At 28.9% G+C, this 26614-nt stretch overlaps 2 protein-coding genes across 2 annotated transcripts in view; one reads left to right on the plus strand and one right to left on the minus strand.

Moving 5' to 3' along the window:
- The first annotated feature begins 679 nt into the window (after window positions 1-679).
- LOC129976596 (uncharacterized) lies at window positions 680-4688 on the plus strand. The gene is made up of 2 exons (XM_056090239.1): window positions 680-808; window positions 3560-4688. Exons 1-2 carry the CDS (start codon window positions 797-799, stop codon window positions 3923-3925), a joined length of 378 nt encoding a protein of 125 aa, XP_055946214.1. The 5' UTR covers window positions 680-796; the 3' UTR covers window positions 3926-4688.
- Window positions 4689-14541: 9853 nt separating this feature from the next.
- The window catches only part of LOC129960748 (apolipophorins-like), a 56223-nt gene continuing 44150 nt past the window's right edge, over window positions 14542-26614 (minus strand). The window contains exons 25-34 of the mRNA XM_056074403.1: window positions 25879-26252; window positions 24242-24459; window positions 23749-24118; window positions 22399-22707; window positions 19788-20092; window positions 18581-18731; window positions 17274-17716; window positions 17055-17175; window positions 16558-16895; window positions 14542-15393 (exon numbers count right to left, since the gene is read on the minus strand). Of these exons, the coding sequence (XP_055930378.1) occupies window positions 15301-15393; window positions 16558-16895; window positions 17055-17175; window positions 17274-17716; window positions 18581-18731; window positions 19788-20092; window positions 22399-22707; window positions 23749-24118; window positions 24242-24459; window positions 25879-26252 (2722 nt within the window). The 3' untranslated portion in view covers window positions 14542-15300. The remainder of the gene's footprint in view (window positions 15394-16557; window positions 16896-17054; window positions 17176-17273; window positions 17717-18580; window positions 18732-19787; window positions 20093-22398; window positions 22708-23748; window positions 24119-24241; window positions 24460-25878; window positions 26253-26614) is intronic.

Consider the following 26614-nt stretch of genomic DNA (forward strand, 5'->3'; position numbering starts at 1 on the left):
ATTTATTTATAGTCGATAAACAACTTTGCATAAATATATGTAACATATTAAATAATTCCAGGAAATAATAGAATTGATACATATTGTTTCAGAAAACAGCTTAAAAATCCAAAAATTTACCTTACCATGTTTTAAAGTTCCAAAGTTTTCCAAGGAATTCCAATTTGTTTTGAAATTCCTTAGTTTCCCTATTATTTTTTAAAAAAATGATCTTAATATTTAATATTAAGAATTCTTTTACCTTCTGAATTAAAAAAGCAGAATAGTTTAAGATTAAATCTTAACAGCCTTGATTTTAAGTGAATTGTATTTACTGAGACCAAAGCAAATAGAATAATTAACGAATTCTATAGCCATAGTAGCCCAAAATATTAATAACTGTAATGTTTATAGCCTTATACCTTGAGATTCATTTTCCAAGGACATTCAGAGATCAAAATCCGAATAAATAATCAAACGGTGATTCAAGGTTCTACCCACCACGACCGTCCAAAACTGGATCGAACCGCTTTCGATCGCCACAAGAAGTTCACAACACCTGCTTTGTTACCTTTTCTTGGCGTGTCTATATTGATCTACCAATTAACATATTTAGTAAACAATCCGTTGGGATTTCTCGATGTTATTGTCCTTGTTGTTTAGGGCGGGGTGAGAAGATGTCCTTTACAGAATCTGGTAGTGGTCACTCTCTGTTCCCGTGATGTCCTACATTTTTTGGCAGCAAAAGAGTATATATAGTTCATGTCCTAGCAAGAATGAACCACTAGTTCACAACAGCTGAAGCAAATCTTCCAAAATGTTCGCTAAGGTGAGAACCATTTCTGTTTGACATTTTTTGACAATTTTCGTTGTTTGGAATATATTCTGTAGCGTTAATTGTATAATAATATAACCATCTATGTGTTCGCATTCTATTCCAATTCTTTTTAAGAATTTAAATATTATTCGGAAGCATTTTACTCATTTTATCTAAAAAAATTCAAAAATTAAGAAATAGCGTTGAATAAAATAACGTTCTACAAATAAATTTTAAGATAATGACACTTTTGTATAATATACCTCCCCCTCGATTGCGACTACAACTTATGGTTTTAATCGGTGGATTTTTCTGTCGTTGAATTTGAATTATATTCTAAGATGTATAGTAGAAATCCTTGCATGTTTGAATTTATTTTTTAAAACTTTTTTGTGTTATAAGGACATTATTTTCTTATAAAATTTAAATTTTACAGCATTATGATAATAAGAGTTTGCAATCTTTGTTGAATTAATTTTTAGAACAACTTTATAAAGGTGGAAGACATTTAAAACTTTCCCTAAAACGATAAGAAAAATGCGATGATCATTATTTTTATTTACCAATTATTAATTCTTCTTCAAAAACCGTCTTATTGATTTTATTTTCTATTTTGCCATTATATTATTATTAATTTGTTTGAAGTCAGGGTTAGATAATATTTATTTTAATTTAAATATATTAATTTAAGAAATTATTATAGTCAATACTTTTTGATCTTACAATTTTGAAATATCTAATGAAAAAATACAATTACATTAAAATTGATAATTTAACAAAAATAAAACATCGAAAATTTGAATATGAGTCTAATATTTTTACTTTTATTACCTCCAGCGAGTCACCTCGTTACCGCAGAACTAAGCCGCATAAACAGGGATAACTGTGTCTGCCTATTATGCTTATTAACTAACCAAATTTTTGCATAAGAAAACAACGGCTAACAAAAGTTCAAAGAATCTTCAAAATCTAATATTTTTATTGAAAGGAAAATTAAATTTGATTTCAGAATTTCTGAAGACATCGAAAACTCGGGCTTTGATTTAATGGAAAAGTGAAAGTTCAAGAATTCGGTGAACCAACCAGTACATCAGCAAAATTTGCAAAAGGTTCACTTTTCAAAGAAACATAAATGTAATAAAAATATCAGCTCAACAAATAATGCCAGAATAGCTTTTGTTGTAAATATGAGGACATAATAAGTATTTACATATGGTTTGTTTGCACAGTTTGCGAATTTCTAAGTTAGGATGACTTGTATCGGAAAAACAAGGTATATGATTACGTCTTATTGAGGAAACTATGCATCGGTAGGTAAAATATTAGCATAATAAAATCATATAAAGGCCATTATGCATTTGATTGAGATAACATGTAGCTTCATAATTATTGTTTTTAGATATCGAAATTGCTATGTGCCATTATTTAACATTCCATTTTAAACCAAGCATTGGAAATAAACATACATATTATCAAGAATAAAGCGAAACCCCTTATGCTTAGAAAGCATTTCTTTGCTAAATGATAAGGAATGTTTTATTGCAGCTTGATATAATAATAGGTCATCATATAACTTAATATATTATTTGGGAAGAATATTTGCTCTCTTTGTTTCTCTCTCTCTCGAGCTCGCTTTTTCAATTTTTTACACGGCATATTTATAGAATATATAAAAATTTAATTAATTTTTTATAGAAGAATTGTATTTGATTCTACAAAAGAAAGGGTAATGAAGATAACACTTAAATTAATTATAAATAATTGCTTTTTTAAGTGCAGGAAATTAATTTTTTTATTAATCTTTTTTAAAGTTAGGACTTTAACGACATTATTGTCTTGCACGAATATATCACATTCAAATATCTGCTGTTAATCGTTTACTTTTACTAAATCTAATCTAAAGCAAATCAGCATAGATGTTTGTTTGAAAATCTCAACATAAATTTTCTGTGTCTAAATATACACAATTGTATACGCATTTTCCATAAAATAAATTTCTTTACATTAGAGAGTCTGCTTCAAAAATGAAATTTCATTTTGAGAAATACAGGATTTATAAAACCGATTAAAAGTGTGGTTAATATTTTGTTAGTTATACGCTCAAACCTGGAAATAATTTGACCTCTTCCAGCTTCCAGAAGGAACAAAAAATTTAATACAATTATCCGAATTAACTCATAACCGAAACTTAAAAATTTCTAATATTTGAAATGTTTTAAATATTAATCGAAATATGGCATTTTTAATAGAAGCTTTATGCATAATTTATTTCAACTCCTAAGGACTCTTTGACGATAAATCTTCAATTATTTTACTTTAAAATTTTCAAACAAGTATATTATGAATTTTTATGTTCACATGTCGATTATTCAGGTCACTTATTCTTAGTAATTTTTAAACTGAAAATTATAAACTTTTCTTGATATATCAGCATCTAAAAGTTAATATATATAAAAATTAAATATAAAAAATTTCCATCGAACCATAATATATTTTCTCTATTCTCGAAAAGATTCTTTAAGAAGCAAGATGCCACAAATAATGATTGTCTTTATTGAATTTCATTTAAAATAGATTTTCTCGTGCTTTTCATTTGTAATATTGTGCTAGATTTCATTTCTTACATGCTCCTGCAACTACTGACACTAGTTTTCCCGCTCCAAGATTGAAATTTTCATTCATATGGCTTTTCCATATTTAAATCATGCGTCCTGAAATCCCTTATTGTCAAGGTATGATATATATATATATTTTCATTTTTAGATTGCTCTCCTTCTCGCTGCTCTTGCAGCAGTTGATGCCACTGTCTTGGCTCCTGGACTTCTGAATGCCGGAATCGTGGGACCTGCCGCCGTCTCCACCTCATCCGTCGTCGCCATCCCTGGAGCAGTGACCACCGACAAGAGGGTTATCGGAACCACTGGACTTATTGGCGCTCCCCTCCTCAGCTCCGGAATAATCGGAAATGGACTCCTGGCCAATGGTCTGATCGGTGCTCCAGTTCTCAACAGCGGTCTTATCGGTGCTCCAGTTCTCAACAACGGTCTTATCGGTGCTCAATTCTCAACAGCGGTCTTATCGCAGGTGCCCCCCTTCTCAATGCCGGCATCGTCTCCCCCATCGGTTTGAAAAGTGCCGGAATCCTCGCTGCTCCTGGCCTTGTCAAGACCATCTTGTAATTTATTTATTGAAGGAAAGAAAACTACTTGTATAAAACTGATGTGACTCTACTTTCTGCTGAATGTCTCTTTCAATTTCATTTATCGAGAGTGTCTATTGGATGTTACTTTTTCGCCGCTTGGCTCTTCAAGAATTGCTGCTTGATGCTACTTTTCCTCCGCCTGATTACTCAAGAATATCTACTTGATGTTACTTTTTTTTCCGCTTGGTTATTCAAGAATATCTACTTGATGTTACTTTATCTCCACCTGTTTCTTCAAAACTTTCTAATGAATATTTTTCTTTTATTTGATTCTTTAAGAATTTTTACTGAATGTTTTTTCTATCACCTGTTTCTTCAAAAACTTCTTCTGAATGTTACTTTTTCAATAAAAGATCTTCAACAATGTCTACTGGACGCTACTTTTCCCCTCCTACTTCAACAAAGCTTTCAACTTCAAAATATTTTTCCGTCTGGCACTTCAAATATTTCTACAGTGTATTACTTTCGCCATTCAAGATTCCTCAAGAATATCTACTTGAGATATTCTTGAGGAATCTAGTTGTTTGAGATGCTGCAATTCTGCCTTTCTTTGAGTTTTACCTTTTACTTCTTTTATCTTCAAGTCTTCTTTCTTCTGTTCTTTTTTCGAGCTACTATTTTGAATATTTGTATTTTTCTTTCTTGATTGTTTCATTTTAATTTAAAATAAAAATATCTGTCTTATTTAAATTTGCTTGTTTTATTTATTATTTTTTCAAACAGTAATTTTAAGTAAACACCGTCAATAAACATGCATTTTCAAATTATGTCTGAAACTTCTGCAAAGTTATAAATTTATTTTCTTATATTACACACCTTTATTTCGTTTAACAATTTTTAGTTTATTCAATTAGTAATACTAAATTGATTTCTACCATTATGAAGGCAATTTATGTGCAACAATTTAAATTAAACTCTAAAAAAATTTTTTTTAATGATTGTAAAATCTGTTTGAGTACTACAATTGCTATCGAACAGATGTTTGGTTGTTGTGTCTTATGGCACTTTACAAGCCTGCTGACAGTTATCTGTCAGCGATTTAAGCCGAATGAGCGTCTATTGTTTGTTTAGTAGCGCCAACTAGGGCCAAGAGTATAACTTAACTACTCACACGTCACAATCCTTTTTACGGGGCGGACTTCATTCATACATTTCATGCACTGATCTGCAATCGTAATTTAGATCTGATCGTAATTTAGATCTGAATCAGAGAACGATCACCTCTGAACCAGTAGTCCCACTGATATTACTCTCGAAATGGAGGACTTAGTGACAACAACAGATTTATACGGACGCCAGCCACCACACACACGGCGGGGTTCGAGCTCGCAATCCAAGAGATGGGAGTCCAACCGCCCTACCAATCCCGGCCTACAAATGTTTAAATAAGAATCATCTGAATATTGAATTAAACCGTTGCAATATATTAAAATTTTATTAAAATTTAAGAGTTTGAACTGACATCTGCCTTATTCATAAAAATTCCACCTCCATATTTTTTGAAATATTCATCAAATAAAAGATGTATATCAATATTTGCACTGTTAAAATTATTATTAATGCCTCGAGTACATTTTTAAATGAAACAAATCGAAAATATGATTGTAGCGATTGAATAAATTTGTTGAAATGTTTTTAAATATTCTATAAAATTAGAAGGATAAAAAATATTGTACTGGATTAAAAATTTATTTTCTTTAGTAAAATCTGATAATAGAATATTTAAAGCTATATTATGATGTTTAAAAATATTGCTTCCTCTCAAACTTAAAAAAATTAACTTTATATTTTGTGAAAAGAGCCAGACGGTTGTAGCTCTGACATTCACTTATAGAATATTTGTGAAATAATTTTTTAAATTATTACTATTTCATCGTTTTTTTAAATCTTGTTCCTCTAAAAAATTGACGATTGGTTGTCCAATACTCCCTCTCGAACGATTCCCTCTAATATCTTGAGATTTTCAATAGAAGTTCAAAAACAATTTAATTGTTTTAATCTTTTGAGATCTTTCAATCTCCCAGAAGTTACTCAACATTAACCGCTTAACTGTTTTGCCCGATCGATTTATCGAATTTTGATAGCTTTAAGGAAAAAATAAACCATTCATAACGATTATAATTTAATATTAAAATTATTTCGAATACATAGATAAGCCAAGTATTCAATGGATTTCCATTTGAATCAAAATAAGAAAATATTTCCAAAATATTTTCATCTTATTAGATAGTAAAAAAAATAAAAATAAAACAGTTAAAGTATTAATAATTTCCAAGTTGATTAACTCTTATAAGTTACTTAAAATAATAGTAATGAATAATAAAATTATTGCTGTTTGATTAATTATGCATTTAATATAAGTATGGAAATTCGGATTTAATGAAATTTAAAATTAAATTCTGCCTCTCATTTCCCTATTAATCAAATTTTTAATTTTATAGCTGATGAAAATATTTGTTAACTTATTGTGTTTTATTTTCTAATATCTTTGTTACTTTTGTCATCTATATTTTAAATTTTTTTCAAAAATTTCCTATCCAAGAAGTGAATGCCAAATGTTTTCTCAACATTTTTAGAGAAAATATATTGATTCAATTATAAGTCCTAAAAATTCATCATTTCTTGCAACTGAAAAAATGTAAAAAACAAATTGAATGAAGTCGATTCTATATCGATGATCTTAAACTTAATTCAGTTCCTCAACAATCAATAAATTTCTTTTTCATTTAGAAACCAATAATCTTGTTTTTAAACCTCAACAATCTTTACGTTCATTACTGTGGCCTTGAAACAACTAAATATGTAATTAAAAATCATTAACAGGAATGAAGTCGGTCACTTGTAACGAAATAATTAACAGTTACTTGTTCATGATTCCTTCTGAATATCACCTACTCACCTATAAGCCCGTTTCACCCAGCTATGTTTGTAGAAAGCAAAACTAAAGCAGGGAAATGCTCCTCTTTCTGCTGGTAAAGCAAATACTAGTTCATTTGTATGCATTTCGCGTTCGTCCGATCCACTGCGTTAGTTTTTTTACCGTTACAGTTCAGTGATTCTGAGTCAAAAACCAAACAGCAAGTCTTGCCGAATTCATCCTCTTTAGATGTACTTATTTAAGATGATTCTATTTGAACTGAGCCTTTCAATGGCTAAGGTCATTTCTTATATAAAGTGTAAAAGGCTGCACCTGCCGATTTTTCCAGTTCAAAGAAATAAAAAACTATTCTGAAAATTATTAAGTAAAACTCAATGTCAGTAACTGATACAAAATAGGTTGTGATTAAATCTAATATTTTTATTAATTTATATATTGATCAATTTTTTTTCCTCTACTTGATCTGAATAATTGTAGCAATATTCCTTAGTGAAAAAACCTGATAAATTTTGATAAATGCTTTTTTCTTAAAGATAAATTCTCTCTAATCTGATACTCAAAAAATATATCATGAAAGATTTTATTTACTTTACAGAAAGTCTTATTTTTCCAAGCATATTAAAAATTTATTTAGTGTTAACCACCAACTATTCTTTAAAAAATATTTAGAGCCACCAACTGTTCTTAAAGATTATTTCAAAAAAATACGCAATAAAATGACATAGAGTTAATAAATAAGCAGCAGATCTTACCAAATTCTTGATGTACATTTTTTTTATATATGCTTATTTGAGAACATTTTATTAGAACAGAGCTTTCAATGAAGGAGGTCATTTCGTGTCTAAAGTATAAAAAGTTAAACTTGTCCATTTTTTTCAGCTCAAACAAGTGAAAAAACTTCTGAAAACTACAAGGTAAAAATCAATGTTAGTCACAAATACAAAATATATTGCAATTAATTCTAATACTTCTATAAGAGTTGTATATATTATCAGATTTTCTTTCCTTGAATTTTAGTTAAAAATTGTAGCAATATTCTTTTTCAGAATGCTAGATTAATTTCAACAAATGCTTCTTTTCTAAATAATACACTACCTAGAATTTAATACTGATCGCTAAAATGTACCATGGATATTTCTTGCTTTACAAAAATTTTTATTTCCCTATGGATATTTGCAATCTAATTTTTTTTAACAATCAACATTCCTTGCAAAATATTTAAAGGAACCATCATTAATAAAATAGAATGCACTTATGCCATTCCATTCAATCAGATATAGATATTTAACATTGTAATAATAAATAATCGAACATAATCATCAATACTGATAATTATATATCGAACATAATCATCAATACTGATAATTATATATCGAACATAATCATCAATGCTGATAATTATATTTATCTTAATGCATATATATGAAAACAAAGTGTGGTAAATGTTGCGGGTACCAAAAATTAAAACAAGAGTTTTCGCTGCAAGCATTGTTTTATAATGGAGTAAAAATGGAAATTGTCTAATATTGCTATAATATTTTTAAAGGCGCATGTATAAAAAGTATGTATGCACATATTTTCCTACAGGCTGTTGCGCTTTTTTCTATTTTTTTTTTACGCTATCTTAATATTTATTTATTGGTTTTAATCCTCAAATAATTATTGGTATTTTAATAAAACTTTTATTCATGAGATATTTTTTATTAAAATAATAATAACTTGATTTATTATTCCTTTATTTTATAAAAAATATTCAAATAACTATAAAAAAAGAATTTAACTACCGAATAATAAAAGGAAATTTATTGCATGTATGTGTTTCAATATCCTAAAAATATATCTTAATACATATAAATGTTATCTCCAGTAGCACAATATATTGTATGATATTTACCCAATATTGTGGGATATTCTAAAAACATCGAAACAATGTTGTTGATCATTTTGTGTTAATAGGAATAAGTCTAAGTCTATAAAAGATCAAAACCTTGCTCAAACTGTAGCTAAATGGGAAAAGATAGGCCACTATATAACTTGCCTCTATAATTTTTTTATTATCAGTCGGTATACCGCCATCCACAAATATCATAATATGTTTAAAGTTAAAATAAGTCATTGTTTTAGATTTAAAATTATATTAAAATATAAATTTTTATTGTACACGTCATCTCGATGTTTCGTTATTGTTGTTTAAAACAACATATTTTCCAAGTAGCACAGCCTGCAGCAAATATTGTACGATATTACATAATATTATTCAATATTAAACATATACAATATCGCCAATATTGTTTTATATCATAAAATATTGTACAATATATGGGAGCTACTAGGGTTATAGATAATTGGGAAAGTTTATGCATTTTTATTGAACAAAACATGGGCAAGATTTTCCCTCGTACACTCCCAAATAAAAGTGTCAAAAATGCCCCTTCCCCCTTTCGTTAAGCAATCCAATTTCGTCATCAATAAAAATTAATGAAAATATTAAATAATCATTTACATTGACGATTAGCCACTGATGATTTTATTATTCTAACCTATTTCTCTAATAAGTCCAGAATGCATTATCTGTGGAAAAGAATCCGCATACCATCCAAAAATAAAAATAAAGCATTAGTTTTTGGAATGATGCTCGTTTTATTACCGGTTATTTTCTTTGTGGTCTCCTCAACTTTTAAGAAGTTAATATTAAATCACATCCACGATTATGTATTCACGAACTAGTATATTTATTATTTTCATTGAAAAGTGTGACGTGTAACTAAACATGAAGTAATTAATGGTGATAAGATATAAAGAAATCAATGATACATACTACATTTTCTTTATAAATAAATGACAAAAAAACACATTCTGAACATGGTCGTAATCTGTGGGGCTCTTTAATATAGAGAAGATAACAATGTATTTTTGAGATGTACAAATTAAGCTGAGAAGATTTCAGTATTATTGTGTTTGCTTACAGCCAAACTCTAACAAATAATTTCAGTGTTGATATTGTTCAGACACTAAAAAGATAATTTCAGTATTGTAAGTGTTCAGACACAAAAAATTATTTCTGTATTGTTAGTGCTCAAATACTAAATTAAAAAAAAATAATTTCAGTGTTGTTATTGTTCAGATACTAAAAACTCATTTCAGTATTGTTATTGTTAAGAAATTAAAAAACAATTTCAGTATTTTAGCATTCAGTTGCTAAAAATAATTTTAGAGTTTATGGATATCAAAATCTTCGGAATTCAGAAGTGTTTCGATAATTGCAATATCTTATATGTATAGAATGTATCGTATCTGAGGTAATAAAAAACGCACTGCGTTGAATTATTTAAATTATTATTTTATTCTTTTATTGAAGCTTAATTTTTTTTTTCAATTCGGAAGAATGACGTCTCACGTGATTTCTTTCGAGAGAAAATTGTATCATTCATTTTATGCTTATCGCTTTCGAAAAGAAAAGAAGACAGCAGATAGAGATTTCTTTTTTCCTTTTATGATTTTAATAAACAAAAAACAACATATAAGGAAGTGACTTGCAGTCATTCGTGAGAATTTTCACACACAAATCACCGTTTTGGAATCTTGAAGTATTTTCCGGATCGCTGATATTACTTTATTGAAAGTTAAATAACGAAATGTAATTTGTATTAATTTTGGCGCGTGTCTTAAGCTAAAGAATCACTCAGGAACTGAGCAGCGTGCCATATAATCCTTTGAATTCCCTGATTTTCAGAAATGATTAATTGTTCTACACTTGAAAGAAGAGTCCTCTGAGATAATAGGATAGGAATGTGAGATTATAGGAATTAGCCGTGATCAATGAAGACCAACGTTGTTTTAAATTTAACAAAAGAATTTCTTTTTGTATATCTATTTTTAGACTGCAATTAACATAAAAACAACTATCCGTCTTTGTCCCCCAGCTTGCTCGCCAAGATTGAGTTTTTAGACTTTCACTGAATCCTTCTGCAACAAATTATTGTGACAAAATTAAAAGTGTATATACTATGAAATATAAACGGATGTGAAAATGCTATTTTGAAATTAATGACGAAAAGGGCATTTTTTAATCTCAATTTTAACATTGACAAAAGCACGCGATTGAATATTTTTACGGATGAATCCGAATTTCGTAACATAGTAAATTAAGCTTATTAAGTAAAAAAATTATTAAAGTAAAAAAAAATTCCAAAAGTAAATCGATATCATTAAAAAGATAATTTCTTAAGTTTTAAGATAATGCAAAATCGTTTGGGGGAAATTAATAGTTTTGGGAATTATCTATTTCCACATGTAAGTCATAACGATTATCCACAGAACCTATTAAATTTTTTGATTAATGCTTATTTATTAATTTCTTTTACATCTTCTGAACTGAAGGAACTGTTTAAAACTATGTGCAACATTTATAGTATAATAATTTTATTTCATTAGCAAAATGTTGAATTAAGTGCGACTATAAAAACGCTGAATAAAGCAGTCTGCTGAAACTTCCGTACATGGATATGTTTGTATTTGATTACTGCCATTCCGTAATAACTAATAATAACTGATTTCTGGACCACGTACGTTAGTGTTTTATATATATTAAGATTCTTATGTTTTTTCTGTATATTCAATCATTTTTTAAAAAAGTGTACATATTAAGTAATAATTCATGAATTATAACTATTAATTAAACCTAAAAACTTAAAAAAGATTGTATCGATGAACTTTATTTATTTATTTATTTTAGTTTGGAATTTTGGAAACAGTTTGGAATTTTTATGTTTTTTTTTTTTCTTCCTGTCATCTTTTAAATACATAAGGTTTAAAGTCTCTGAAATATTGAAGCAATCAATGCTTCATTTCTTAACGTATGGAGGAATTAATGTTTTTTTTAGTATAACATATCTAGCAATGTCTATCACTTAAGTAGGAGAGCCTGCTACCCAATATTGTAAAATACTCTACAATATTTCACTATATTATTCAATATTCAACAATGTTATACAATACTGTGAGTATTGTTTAATAACATACAATATCGTACAATATATGAGTGTTACTAAGACATACAAGGACTGTTGATAAAACTGAATTGTGGCATTTTTTCTTAGTTAAAGCAGTTTGGGAGCACTTAAACAGCACTATAGGTATAGTCTATAGTATATTGAGATGAATAATGTTTTTAAGTTACCCATGCTTCCATCGAATCGAAAATAAAAATATTCGAATGCTGAAACAAACAGTTATGCAAACGGATTTTCGGAAACGTCACATCGACTTGTTTTCGTGAGAGGGCAAATTTTCATTCTCTAGTCATTTTCAAAGTGCGACCAGAATGAGCGAATCTTTCTAAAATAGAGGAAATGCTGGCTTCTGAATTGGATTCTTTATTTATAATATTTTATTTAAACTATGTGTTTCCAGCATGCGATTATTTTTTCTTTTATAAACAATAACTGAAAGTGCTGTAACTCTTATGCATTTTTCTAAAGAATATGATGAAAAACGAAAAGTTGGAACCATTTGCTATCAACCATGATCTGCGCCATCCAAATATGTTGAAACCAACTATGATCTGCTCCACCGAGTTAAACATATGAGCAAAATGTTCTTCTCATATTTTATACAATTTTACTGATATATATATATATATATATATATATATATATATATATATATATATATATATATATATATATATATATATATATATATATATATATATATATATATATATATATATATATATACTTTTTATGAAATGAAATAAACATTCATTCAAAAAGCTCCAGAAGCACCCCCTCCTTGCCTTTTCCTAAGTTAAACCACAGTTACTTCCACTGATGGCATACCTAAGACATAATATATTTGATCTATGCATAATTTTTTGAAAAGGAAAAATATTCAGTAAAATTGTATAAAATATGAGAAGGATGTTTTGCTCATATGTTTAACTCGGTGGCGCAGATCATGGTTCATAGCAAATGGTTTTAACTTTATATATATATATATATATATATATATATATATATATATATATATATATATATATATATATTTGGCTAGAAATGTTTTTCTAATCATTTGATTAAATATCTGCCTTTCTATGCAAAACTCTTTTATTTACATGCAACTTTGTATGAGAAAATAATATTGGGACAAAAAAATTTCCACTTATTCCCTTCATCAGTGTCATACACAAAAATTAAATATAGGGTAGTCCAAACATTTAATATTCAGGGTGGGTTCTCGACACATTTCAAAATTTAATTATTTCTTCAACCCATACGCCATTAAAGGTTCAGCAAACAGTAAATAACACTCTCACATTATTCGTTTTTCTCCTCGCGATATTTATTTTTAGAAAGCGACATGAATATTCTAATGGCTTGTCCTACGACACCCTCTAAACTTTGCTAATCCTAATCATGTCGAAACATCTCCCCCCCCCCCAGTTTTTCTCTACTATTACTCCACCACTGCTATTTACACAGAGAAACGATTGAAAGAAAAAGCAGTCATAATATTGAACAATCTCTCCCTTTCGATTCAGCGAACTAAGAATTCTTTCGTTAGATCCATTGTATCCGTTAATTTTATTCTAATAGAACACCATCTTGCTGTCAAAGCACACTATGATGCAAATTAAGATATGTAGTGCAGCAAAATTTTGTACTAACGCCATCTATGTGCAGACATTTAAACGTTTCTATATGGCAAAACAAAATTTAAAAAAACAACCAATAGCTTTATGACACGTAAGGCAATTTAGTGGAAAGCCACATATCAATATCACAATTCTTTGATTATTTACGGAATTTTGAAATGTATGATGGACTTGTGTCTAACCATGTATTTCTCCTGGTTATTAAATCTTAATTGGATGAATTTAGTTACTTAATTAAATGGATAAAGTACCTTATAAATAACCTGGAACATAGCCATTCAGGTTAATAAATTTCTGACGAATAGGATCTGTCTTAGGGCTCTGTAATTTTTAAACACAACTTATAAAACTTAAAATAATTTCAATGACTGTTAAACCCCCGTGGCGCCATCTATTAAAATGTTTGTCAGAAATATCTGGTTAATATTTAATTATTTATTAAAAGATTAAAGAAGTCATTCATTCATGATCTGTATGAACATTTAGGAAAAAAGAAATTATAGCATGTTAGGGCAGTAAATTTATAAATTTCTTAAAAAATAAAATTCTGTTTTTTTTTATTGTTTACTAGTTTTTAAAATTCGGAAATAAAAATTAAATTTCCAAGCTAATTCTTCTTTGGGAATAATAGCAGATATATCCTTCATGAATATCCATATGTATATTCATTTGTTCTTGATATCAATTGAAAAAATAATATTGTTTCCTTAAGGTTTTTGTATTATAAAAGCATTATAAAGGCTGTCTGTAATTTCTAAAGGTGTCTGTTATAAATTTATAACATAATTAGTATCATTAAAATTAAACATAAACTGTTTCAATTCAATAGCCTTCTTTTATTTTTTATAATTACATAATTTTTAAAGCGAAATGAATGTAAGTTTATTTTAATTGTTTTCACCACACATCTGAAATTATCAAAAAAGTGGTAATAAAGAAGTATGCCTTATAGAAATAATTCAATAATTTTATTAGGATTTATGAGTATAAAAATTAATACAAACAAGAGATTATTGCTGCAGCAACTTTATTAAGGAACGATATTCTCTCTGTACACAAAGGAACAGTACACATACAGATGATTAAAAAGCATAAGAAAGGAGAGAAAATATTAAATTACACAAAATATTTAAAATACCGAAACCACAATCTGTGCTCAGACACCACTAGAACTTCATAGCTGAGTATTGGAAGAGCTGTCAAGTACACAAAGAACCATGCCATGGTAAATCACAATGAGGAAGAGGTCTGTAAAACTTGGTGACAGTCCAGAGCAAAGATGACTATATCTGCTTGCCTAGATTTCCGAGCAGCCTAGATTTCTTCAAGTCATATTTTTCATCAGATTTTTTCTTCCATCACTGAATCTAGACATCCAGATTTAAAGGCCATCTTTGAAGGGCCTGTAGTATGGTTAAATACTCTCACCCGTTTAACATTGAGTTATTCATCAACAACAAAAAAATTACAAATAAATACAAGAAATGCACAAAAATAGAATTTAAAAGAACTTTAAAAAATTATTTTTAATGGCAATGATATTTCAATACTTCTTTTATCTTTTTTTACAGTTATAGATAAACTGTAAAACTTTTATTGAATACGTATAGAATTACAATACTACAATATGACATGTTAAACTAAAATGAAATGGATGAGTGTAAAATAGATTTCTTTTAGGTCATACAAGAAACTTATTAGTTGTATGTGTTTTATATTTGAACACATAAGTGAAATCATAATTAGTGACTATAAAATAAAGAAGAAAGTTATTGTCCATTTCTACGTTCTTTGTGCTTTCGAACTCGTGACCTCCTACTTTCAGGCTGACCTACTTGATTCTGAATCCCAGAAAGATCACCCTATGAAAGAAAGAAGAATTTCAATTAAATTCACAAATAACCATATTTTACTTAAGACGAAAGCTTTTGCAGCCAGAACAGATTATTATTTGAAAGAATTTAAGATGTATCTACAAAGACAGCATATAAAGCCTTATTGTTGAGTAGTGTCTTTTCATTATAATAATTCATCCTATTTCATTCTGAAATTAAATATACCAGTAATTTGGAAAATTATAAAAGCTTACAAAAAATTAGAATCATAAAACAGTTATACCTTTTAAACTTCTGCTGTCATTCAATTATTAAGAAAAATTCTATCTTACTATAAGTATTTCTTATTTGAATTTTGAATTATTTAAAAAAAAATTTATTTCAATTTAATTATTATAGTTTTAGAAATGAATAAGAAATTCTCCGCTCTTTCAAATCTCAATGCACTTAGAAGGACAACTGAGTCACAGAAACTTATTTTGAAGCCAGTGGTTCTGATGAAAAATTATTTATTAATTATTTATTAGAAAAAATGCTTAAAAACTTACATATCTCACTAATTTACTTATCAATTAATATTAGGGATAAATTAGCGGCATTTTCTTGGATCAAAACACATAATGGATTTCACATGTACATGATAGATCGCATTTAATGACATCGCATTCTAATTCTCCAATATTTATCATTTTACTTTCTTTTTATCTAAAATTCTATAAGATGTTATCTATTACTTCACCAATAGTTCCACACTGGGGCAACATTTAGCGAGTAAATTATTTCTGTCTGATATTTGAGATAATAAGCAATATAATGAGCAATTATAGCTGAATGAAACAATATTATATTTTTTATATTATAAATTTTAACACATTTTAAATTATAACTTTATATTCTTTATATCATAAATTTTAATATTAATCACACTAAAGGTAAATCTAACTGATAGAATCTTCATCAATAGATTATTTGACGCCAAAAGGTTAAAATATTCCCCATGATTAAATTATGTGACACCAAAAAGATGAAATATTTCCCGCCATTAAATTATATGACTCCAAAAAGGTAAAATATTCTTCGTCAATAGACTATGTGACACCAAAAATGCAAAATATTTCAAATATATTACACTGACTTAGACTGTTGCTCCAAAGTTTAAAAATATAATTACTGAGCATGAAAAGAACGTACCGATATCATGCTTGCCATTTCTTCTGAAACGCAGCGTTGGCAAGTACTCTTGCCCACTCCGTCCTCTGTGGCTAAGCACTCGCAGCACATTCCCCAGTCTGTAGTGCCTGCCGATGAGCCGCGCACCACCAGTCTTGCTAAGACATCCATGAATTTCTTGTTGGTGTTCTTCTTGGTTTCTGCAAGGAATTGTGAATCAAAGCTGGAGCCATTCACTTCGAATGCCAGAGGAATGCAGACATCTTTTGGAATCCTCAGCTGAGCCAAGAGGTCTCCATCACCAGAGAGCTGACTGTCCTTGACGTCTTTAAGGGTATAAGCGAATCTTTTGTCCACACCTGGAATACAAGATGGAAGTTTGTTTTAAAAATTTGGTTAAACCTTAATTATAGCACATTTTTAAGGGAAAATAACTATGTATATTAAGAAAATGGCTTCGCTTAAATTCTTCATATGTGCTTTCGAATAGCAAGTTACTTTACTAATAAATGGCTTACCGATGACTTTTCGGGATTTAGAATTCTTGTTAGGAATCTTAAATTCGTATTTCTGATCCATCAAGAGGTGAAGAGTGATGTCTCCATCCAAAAGAGTGCGCAACATTTCACTGTATTCGGCCTGTAAATTTATAAAGAAACGTAAATAAGTTTCCAAGATTTATAATTCACATTTTATATAAAATTATCAAGACCAGGGATTTAAAAAATTATATGTACCTTGACTTCTTCAGACTTGCATGTTGAGCATTTAACAAGAATGAAACTCTTGGTGGTTCCTGGTCTGTAGGTGAGTCCAGCAGCAAACCTGATAGCTTCTAAGATGTTAATTGGTCCATCACCAAATTCTAAGCTCTGGAAAGCTGATTCTAGAGATCTAAGAGGTCCTGATTCTCTTCCATCCATAGTATGCACATGAGGTGCAGCATGTATTTCATCACCACCGAATCCTACTACACTGTACCTGACATCCCTGTATCCCCTCTGGGCGAACACTTTCTCAATAACATCGGCCAGTTTTGATAGATATCTGATTCTGTCCTTGTTGCACTGCTTCTCTTCAACTAGGAAAACTACATCGGCGGCTGTGACGGTACCATCACGAGGGAATTGGATTGCCTCGCCTTCTGTCATGTAAGATCCATCTTGTTTCTCACATCGTACTGAAGAGAAAATATATATAAATTAATTTAAGATGCTGAAATTATTATTTTAACCCTTTGAAGGGCCATTTTTTTCTAGTCATATTATGTTAAAATATGTTTAGGTTTGAAATTAGAATAAGAAAAAGGATTCATTTAGCTTATTAGATAAATTTAATTTGATTAATTAATTAATTTGGTTAATTAATAATTAAGTAACAAACCAAGACACATCATTTTGCGCAAGATAAAGAACTGAAGCATCTAAGTTTCTGCCTTTCTAAAAAAAATTGTCAGAACTTATGTAATTGAAAGATAAGCGGAATTGTTACATTGGGGGAAAAAAAAGATTATACAATTTTTCTGATAATACTGTTTACAAAACTTTTTCAAACATTTTTCAGACAATACTATTTACAAAATTTTTGGATCTTAGAGTGTTTTCTCAAAATCCAAATCATAGATTGTAAAAAAAAAAAAAATTTTAATCGGCTATGGATTATTATTAGTCAGAAATATCAATTTTACTTATTAATATTACTCATTCTTTTTCTTTTAATTTTTCTAGATTTTTAGCTCGTATGATAAACCAGTCTTATTATTCTGAAGTCCTTTACACGGTTCAAAATAATGAAAATTATCATTCCATTATAAAAACACATAATCCGTGTGTTTAATGTCATTGAAACATGATTTTTTTATTATCGTAAATTACGAGAATCTTAATTGCTTCCTGAAATATATATGAAATAAAGAGAATTATTGAAATTTCTATTAATTCATTGCAGATTCCATTAAAGATTTCCCATCATTTTATTTATGCACAACACGAATTAGAATAGAATATTTATTACTTTATTGAATTTAATAGAATTTGAAACTTACCACAGCGTTTTGGCATCCTGAGAGGAACACCTTCCATCTTACATTCCATGAAGTAAGCAGCGGCAGATTGGCAGATAGCATCTTCGTGGTCATTCTCGTGGACTGCGGACAAATCGCTAATACACATCTTCAAATAAGCTGATGGATCAACCTAATGGTAAGAATAATTAAATCAGACTTCTTTTATGTCAGTTCAAATTAAAAAAATATATATCAGAATCTTTTATACAATCCATAAACTTAGCAAAAATTTATTACAAAAAATACAAATCTAAGATTCCACAAAAAAACTTACATTTGAAAAATCAGTATCACATCCTGATGCAAGAAAATTGATATAATTTTATTTTAAATTAAAAAAAACATTTGTTCTTTAATGTTCCTTAAAAATTATTTTTTGATACTAATTACTAAATTATTTCTCAAGAAATATCTATAATTTATAAGGAATTATACCTTTAATTTTGATTATTGCCTGCTTCTTTCATTGTAAAATAATATAGGTTTTTCCTATTTATATCTAACATCTAAATAAAATGAAAGTACTATAGAGAACTAAATTCATAATGAAAATACCTTTTGTTTTCCTGAAGAATTACGAAATAAAATTACGAAAGCATATTATTAAAAATTATATTTCATATTTAGACAATTATAAAATGTATTACATTTTTATTACGCTTGCGTTTAATCACTCTATGAAATATCACTTTATTCAAGAAATTACCTTAAATCTGGGGTTTTATATTATGCAAGTACGATACAGATAATAATTAAAATATTATCTTAATATCAAAATAAACATTAATAATTTACAAAACTATATTAGTAACATGTATTATGTATCACATTTCTATTGATACAAGCTAACATTTCACTTAAAGATTAAAACATTTTTTCCTCTATTCGATTGTTAGATTCGTTTAATAGAATATAATGTTAACCCTCCAGCTGCTTATTCCGCGATTTGGCAATCAGCCCATTTTCTATTGCATTCCGTTTTCTTCGTAGTTTAGAGTGTTTACTTTTACGATTACAGATTGTTATTATATCATATTATTATCGTCTAACATATAGTATCAGCTTACTTTGTTTGAAAAATATTTGAACTTATTTGCAAATAACGCATCTAAGTATTGATTTTTAAAAATTACGCAGTCAGAGGGTTAAAGACAACTGTATACCAGTAGTATTGTTTCATACATACCTGTTTAAAGCAAGCTCTGAATTCAGATGTGGATTTCTGGAAAAGGTCTTTGCATCTCTTTTGTACCCTGTAGTCGTTGCTTGGCAAGGTGGCGAAATTTTCAGACGATGAGCAGACGGCCTGGCCTACTTCCCAAGACTTGGTGAAGCTTTCGATGTCTCCCATGACGTATCGAGAAGGTGACATCATGTCCAAACTAGGTTCGTAATTGAAAGTTCCGAACAGTCCAGCAGTTTTGCCGAAGTAAAAACCAGATAAGGATACACTGCAGTAGTTGTGCACAAAGTTGCAAACGACTGAGAATCCTGTCAGTTTAAAGAAAATAATTGATTAGCAATTATTAGATGCGTAATTTTAATCAATATTTTAATGCACAGATTAAAGTTTACTTTCCTTTATTTTTATGTTCTGATGTAATTTTTATTTGGTACACTGGTTTTATATATCCTTTAAAAATAACGTTATTATTAAAGGATGTCTCAGAATTAACGCAAGATTTGAATTTGCCACCATTTCTGCAGTAAAATGTTGCAACCCTATTAAAAAATACCATTTGACAACTGATAGGTGAGGGTTAGTAACAATGGAATGTTACAAGATAGAACAGCGTGTTTTCATCGTTGAACAATATTTCAAAAATAATGAAAGTCTAGCAGCCACAGTTCCAAGATCTGAGAACTAGACGCCCCCCCCCCCTAGATCTTGTGATTGGTTTTCTTTTTATGGGTTATTTAAAGTCAATGGTCTATGCCAACAAGCCCACAAGCACGCGTGCATTGAAGGAGGACATTTAACGCAGCATCAACGAAATTCAAGCCCATTTATGCAAAATGGTCGTGGAAAATATCTACAAAAGAATGCGTATGCACCTGCAAAGTCATGGCGGTCATTAGTCCTACGTTTTATTCCATACATAATCCTATCCTGTGTATTTTACAATTCAATAAAAATATAACAATTTAAAGAAAAAAAACACTGCGCTTTTAAATTTATTCAAATCGTGCGTTAATTTTAGGACATTCTTTATTTTTTCATGTCTAATGGGATTTAGAAAAAAAAATCAGGATTCAAATTTCGTATAAAAGTAAGTAGCAACTGTTAGGTAAAATTCCTTTTCAAGTTTTCTCAAAGCTATAAAATAGATATACAATATTAGTAAATTTATAATTATTGAATTATTAAATTCAGAATATTTGTCTTGAAATATTTGAATTAATATTGTTAGTTATCGCCTTTTAATTTACTCATTGTATTAATTTCATATACATTTTTATAATAATCTTCATAAAATACCATGAAACTCGATAATCATTAGATTGTAGAATAACTGTTTAAGAAATGGAAATATCAAAATGAAAAGCAGAAAAACGAAATAATAAGTGAATTGGATTTTTTTTAAATTGTCAAAATGATTTTGTTTGCTAAGCGGCTTCTTTTGCACCAATAAGGAATATTAGGCCTTTGCTTCGTAGAAATTGACAATGTAAACAAACTCTTTTCTATATGAGAATTTTTAGTTGCTTATTGTCACGTTCCGAAAAACTTGTCTGTTTAATTCTTCATCATCATTTAGCAAAAAAATCTGTCTATTTTAAAATTTTAATTACAAAAAACATCAGTATTCTAACTTTATATAATCGGCTCTTCATTACTGTTTCATTTATGCATTTAACTTTTTTTTGTCCACTTAGAGAAAGGAGTGTAAATAAGCGTTTTTTAAAAATAAGCGTTCAACAAGATTTCATAAAAATATTACCAAGAAAATATTCATATGCTGAATATTACTTGATCTAGAGTCATCAAATTGGCACATTGTTACTATTTAGGTAATACATGCGGTAGATAAGAAGTTTTTCCAACTGTTTTAGTTAAAAATTAACCAAAATATTAAAGCTTTTTTGTCAATAACTTCGGGGTACATTATTATACAAAGTTTATTTTACAATACTTTTAAATTCACAAAATTGGCTCTTCAGTGATGCCACTTTTATATTTCCAAATAATTTCGTTTTCTCTACAACTTTTTTCTTTGATGCTAATAAACTTTTACTTATACTTATACTTATACTTATAATTATAACTTATTTTACTTATACTTATAACTTATTTTACTTATATTTATAACTTATTTTACTTATACTTATAATTATAACTTATTTTACTTATATTTATAACTTATTTTACTTATACTTATAATTATAACTTATTTTACTTATACTTATAATTATAACTTATTTTACTTATACTTATAATTATAACTTATTTTACTTATACTTATAATTATAACTTATTTTACTTATAATTATAACTTATTTTACTTATAATTATAACTTATTTTACTTATACTTATAATTATACTTTTAATAAATGTCCTTGATTATTTTTAGTACAATTTACAATAAAATTTGTCATTGTTTTAGCTACTTAGTTCCCATTGCTTCTAAGCTCACTTTGGCTATGTTAAATACATTTTTGGAAGCATATTTCATTGCCATAATTAAGAACAAATTTTTTAAAATAATATGAAGAGGGATGAAAAGAGCTTAAAACGTCGTCGTGTTATTGTGTTCGATCGAATGCTAGGTTCGAATTTAGGTAAGCTTTTTCTTACCCTTCTCCTCATTTTCAACTCTAACATTGGCTCCTTCTCTGATCATAACGGTCTTTCCAATCTGGATTGGCAATTCTGCTTTGTTGTTATCCAGAGTAATCTTGTAATCGTTTCCAATGTCCACCTTCTTTCCGTCCACCAAAATCGTGAGAGATCGTCTCATGTGGTCTTCAGTTCCATAGTTGACGATGGCAGTGAAGTTTCCGTCGACGAAGTCACGTGCCAGGAGATAACTGCATCGGCCAGCAAAGTCATAAGACAGCTTGTCGAAAGTGATGAAGTGCTGGTTGCCCGATATCAAAGCGTGAGCTGCAGAAAAAAATAAGCAGTGATTATGAAACAAAATAAATCCAAGAAACATCTAAAATCAAATCTATATAATTAACCATAACACGTTAATCCTATCTGAATAATATGGCCATCGTGACAACAAAACTAGAGGGAATTATGGTTGACTCCCAAAGGCCATCACGGCAACGGTACAACATTTACCTTAGGAGGTTTGGCCCACCATCAACCGGAGGTAGCCAGCCCTCACCATTTTTGTACCCACCAGATTGGCGAGAACCAACCACCATACCGGAAGGTTTTCATCTTTATTTCTAAAATGTACCCGGATGAGAGTAATCTACATAATTAAATAAGCTAGAGTCGTTTTACATAAAAGGGTATATACTTGCTGTATAATGAATCTTAAAATTCATTTTGCTTTCATATTTATCTTAGTAATCTATTTTATTATTTTGATAATTATTTTTGTTAGAATGAAAGTGAAATTCCAGGAAACATTACCAAAAATAAATTAGAATTATTACATATGATTCATTTATAAAAAGTTTTAAACCGAAAAATTGCAATAAAAAACACATTCATTAAAATTTATTGATATGCATTATTGTATATTTCAAAACTGTTTAGTTATATTATAGGGGAAAAAATCTATATATAATTTTAATAATATAATTTATAATATCCTTTTAATAATGTAATTTTTATTGAGAATTTAGAAATTACTGAACATACAAAATAAATTAAAACGGCAAACTCTCTGAAAAATTCATATCGTAATTTTTCATTCATTTTACGAACATTAAAAAGGTATGCATTTTACAATCCATTCTACGTATGGATCTTTCTCGAATGTTTATCTATAGCAAAATCAAGTTTCTATGAAAAAATATAATTAAATGAGAAATTGATCATAAAAGTAAGTGAGAAATCGCTTTCTATGATTTTAAAAATCATCAAATAAATCAGAATCAAATATATTTAAATTAAATGTTGTTATTTTTTATTAGAAATTATTCGTGCTCTCTCCAGCGCTGAAAAGAATTAATACCAGTAACTTACCAGTGAAAGATGGCATCCAGTAACTTGCTGAGAAGTATTTCATAAATTTGTAATAGAAGTCCCAGATGCAGAAATCTTCGTAGTATTCCATTGCCATAGAATTGATGTTCATCACCTGTTTGTATTCGGGATAACTTTTGTAGTCAAATACTTCGATTAGACTGCTTCGAGCAACTGGCAGAGTGAGTTCCAGAGCAATGTGACCTCTTTGTGGTTCAAAGTCATACTTGGCACCAGCCTTGGTTTGATAGAATTCTGATAGGTAATCCTGAGCTGCATCGAGAGCCATGGTCTTCATGTAGTTGGTAGCAGAATCAGCAGCATGGGCCACGACAACATCCATACCCAAGTTGTGGTAAACTTCAACGCTCTGAAGTATACAAAAAAAAAAAAAAATCAAATTATTTGCATATATGAGTTACCAGTTTTTTTTTTTTTTTAACTGAGCAGAAAAAATGTATCAGGATTTATTTAAAAAAATACTTCAACTAACCTTCCTCAAAGCTGAGTTTGCGATTTCAGACATTCTGTCAACTGTTGGATGGTTCAGAACGGAGTCGACGAGATTGATGTCGTATACTTTGTTCAAGAACATTTGGGCAGTTTCGGTGTATTCGTAATCTCGCAAAGCTTTGAAAGTGTTGACTACACTGGTAGCATAGTTCTTCAAGGCAATGTAGTATGGATTGGATACGACACAATCAGATATTCCTAAAATGAACAAATAAAATTCATGAGAATATAAACTTATAGAAGTATTTATTTTTCAACACTTTTCTTTACATCACATTTAAAAGAAACATAAAAATTTTATATAAAATACTGCACTTGTTTAATACAAAAAATTTCGATGTTATCTAATTAAAAATTCAGATGAGGTACATGGTTGTGAAAATTTTGATACCTGAATGTATGGAAAAACAGCATTATAAAAACTTTGCCTTAGATTAATTATATTGTCCAGCTTTAGAGCAATATTAGGGCTATTTTGGAACGGAACTCGTAATTTTGAACCACGATCAGATGCAGAGGATGGCACCTAAGACGGCGTTCCCCTTGAAATTTCCGCATTACCCTTGCAGGTGGATATTTGACCCCAACGGATTTAATTGTACCAGACCTGCTTACACGGCGGTTCTTCATTGAAATCGATTTTCGAGCCTGGAACCCTTCAATACCATTGCCCTTATAAAAATGTTCCATGAATGTTGTGGGATAAACTGCTTTATGTGTATGTGTGGGTGTATTTTAATGCCTGTTTTCTTCCTTAGAAAAAAAAAGAGTATTTCTTATATCATGCATTCAAAATTTTTTTTAATGTTTATTCTTTACTTATTATAATATTTATTTACTGGAATTTATGTTTATTAACAGATCAATTGTCTAAATGAGTTTCCATAAATTTTCGCTCTTTTCATATGGCAAAGTGTTAAAAACATAAAAAATAATTTTCAATAACTTTTCTCAATAAAACTCTTGTAAACAATGATGGCAAAGTCAATGAATTATCATATTTAACAGTATTAATTAGTCAAATATTAATATTATATTTTAATTACAAAAAGGAACTTACAGTTTATAATTTTAAATGTTTTGTTTTTAAAGAGATTATACTCGCATTAATTAATAATTGAAATTAATAGATGTATTTAGTCACTGTCCGAATCGTAATTAAAAATCAAATATGGTTGAAATCCACTTGACAGTACACCTACATATCGCCAACGGATACGAATGCCATCTTGCTTATTGGCCATATGATGGAAAACCAGTTAATGGATTTTAATTAAATTTAATTATAATATACGACTTATTCCATTGGGAGTAATGATGTAGGATATATTACCTTCACATGCAATGACATATCTGACCAAAGGATAAAATTATATAAATTTTGATGATTAAATCTGTAACTCACTCAAAGTAGCAATTAACTGAAAAAAACATAATAGGATATGCTTATGTGTTTCAACTGTATTTGAAGGTATTGTGCGTATTGTAATAACAATAAATGCGTCAAATAGGACACATCATTTGATTTGAAAATTAAAAAAATTCTTAAGTCAAAAGTTTTAGTATCCCAAAGAGGTATTTTTTTATTAGCAGCTTTTAAAAAATGCCTTCACTTACCATTGATTGAGTATCTGATTTTGTCAGCGGCCTGTTTGGTGTAGTAATATCCATCAATTATGCACGGAGCGTATGACCGAAGCCATCTGTCGAATTTCAAAACCATCAACTCTGACCAATGCTGGATCTTAGCATATGCGTTTTCCATAACTTGATTCATTTTCATTGCACATGCCACCAAGGCTTTAGACAGGGATTTTTGAGCGGATTGTACAGCTCTTTCGAGTTTCCACATCATTTCAGTGTGCATCTGTTGCATGTATTCGCAGAAATCCAGGCAGGAGTAGTACATAGAGTAGTATATATTTTCAATTTGCTCAACAGTTATGTTGTATAAGACTTCGCAGCCAAGAACCAGTCCGTTTGAAACGTCCCTGAAAATCAAAAATCAAATTGTAAATCAAAATTGTAAATTGTAAAAATTGTAAATCAAAAATTTAGTCATGCATGCGTTTGTGCAAGAGATTGTGGGAAATGGAATTCTTCACACAATTATATAAATGTTCAGAAAGTCTCTTTAAATTAAAAAAAAATGCTAAATTCGGTTGAGGAAAAATGTTAATAATTTATTTTGTATGCTGCCTTTTATAATAATTTATATATTTTTTATTTTTATTTAATTATAATTAATAATTATTTTATAATAATTAATTTTATTATTAATTTTATAATAATATCATATTTAGCTTTATATACTTATTAAACGTTAAGATGACGTTGCTCTTAAATATTCCAA

The sequence above is a fragment of the Argiope bruennichi genome, chromosome 1, assembly GCF_947563725.1.
Source record: "Argiope bruennichi chromosome 1, qqArgBrue1.1, whole genome shotgun sequence".
NCBI lineage: Eukaryota > Metazoa > Arthropoda > Arachnida > Araneae > Araneidae > Argiope > Argiope bruennichi.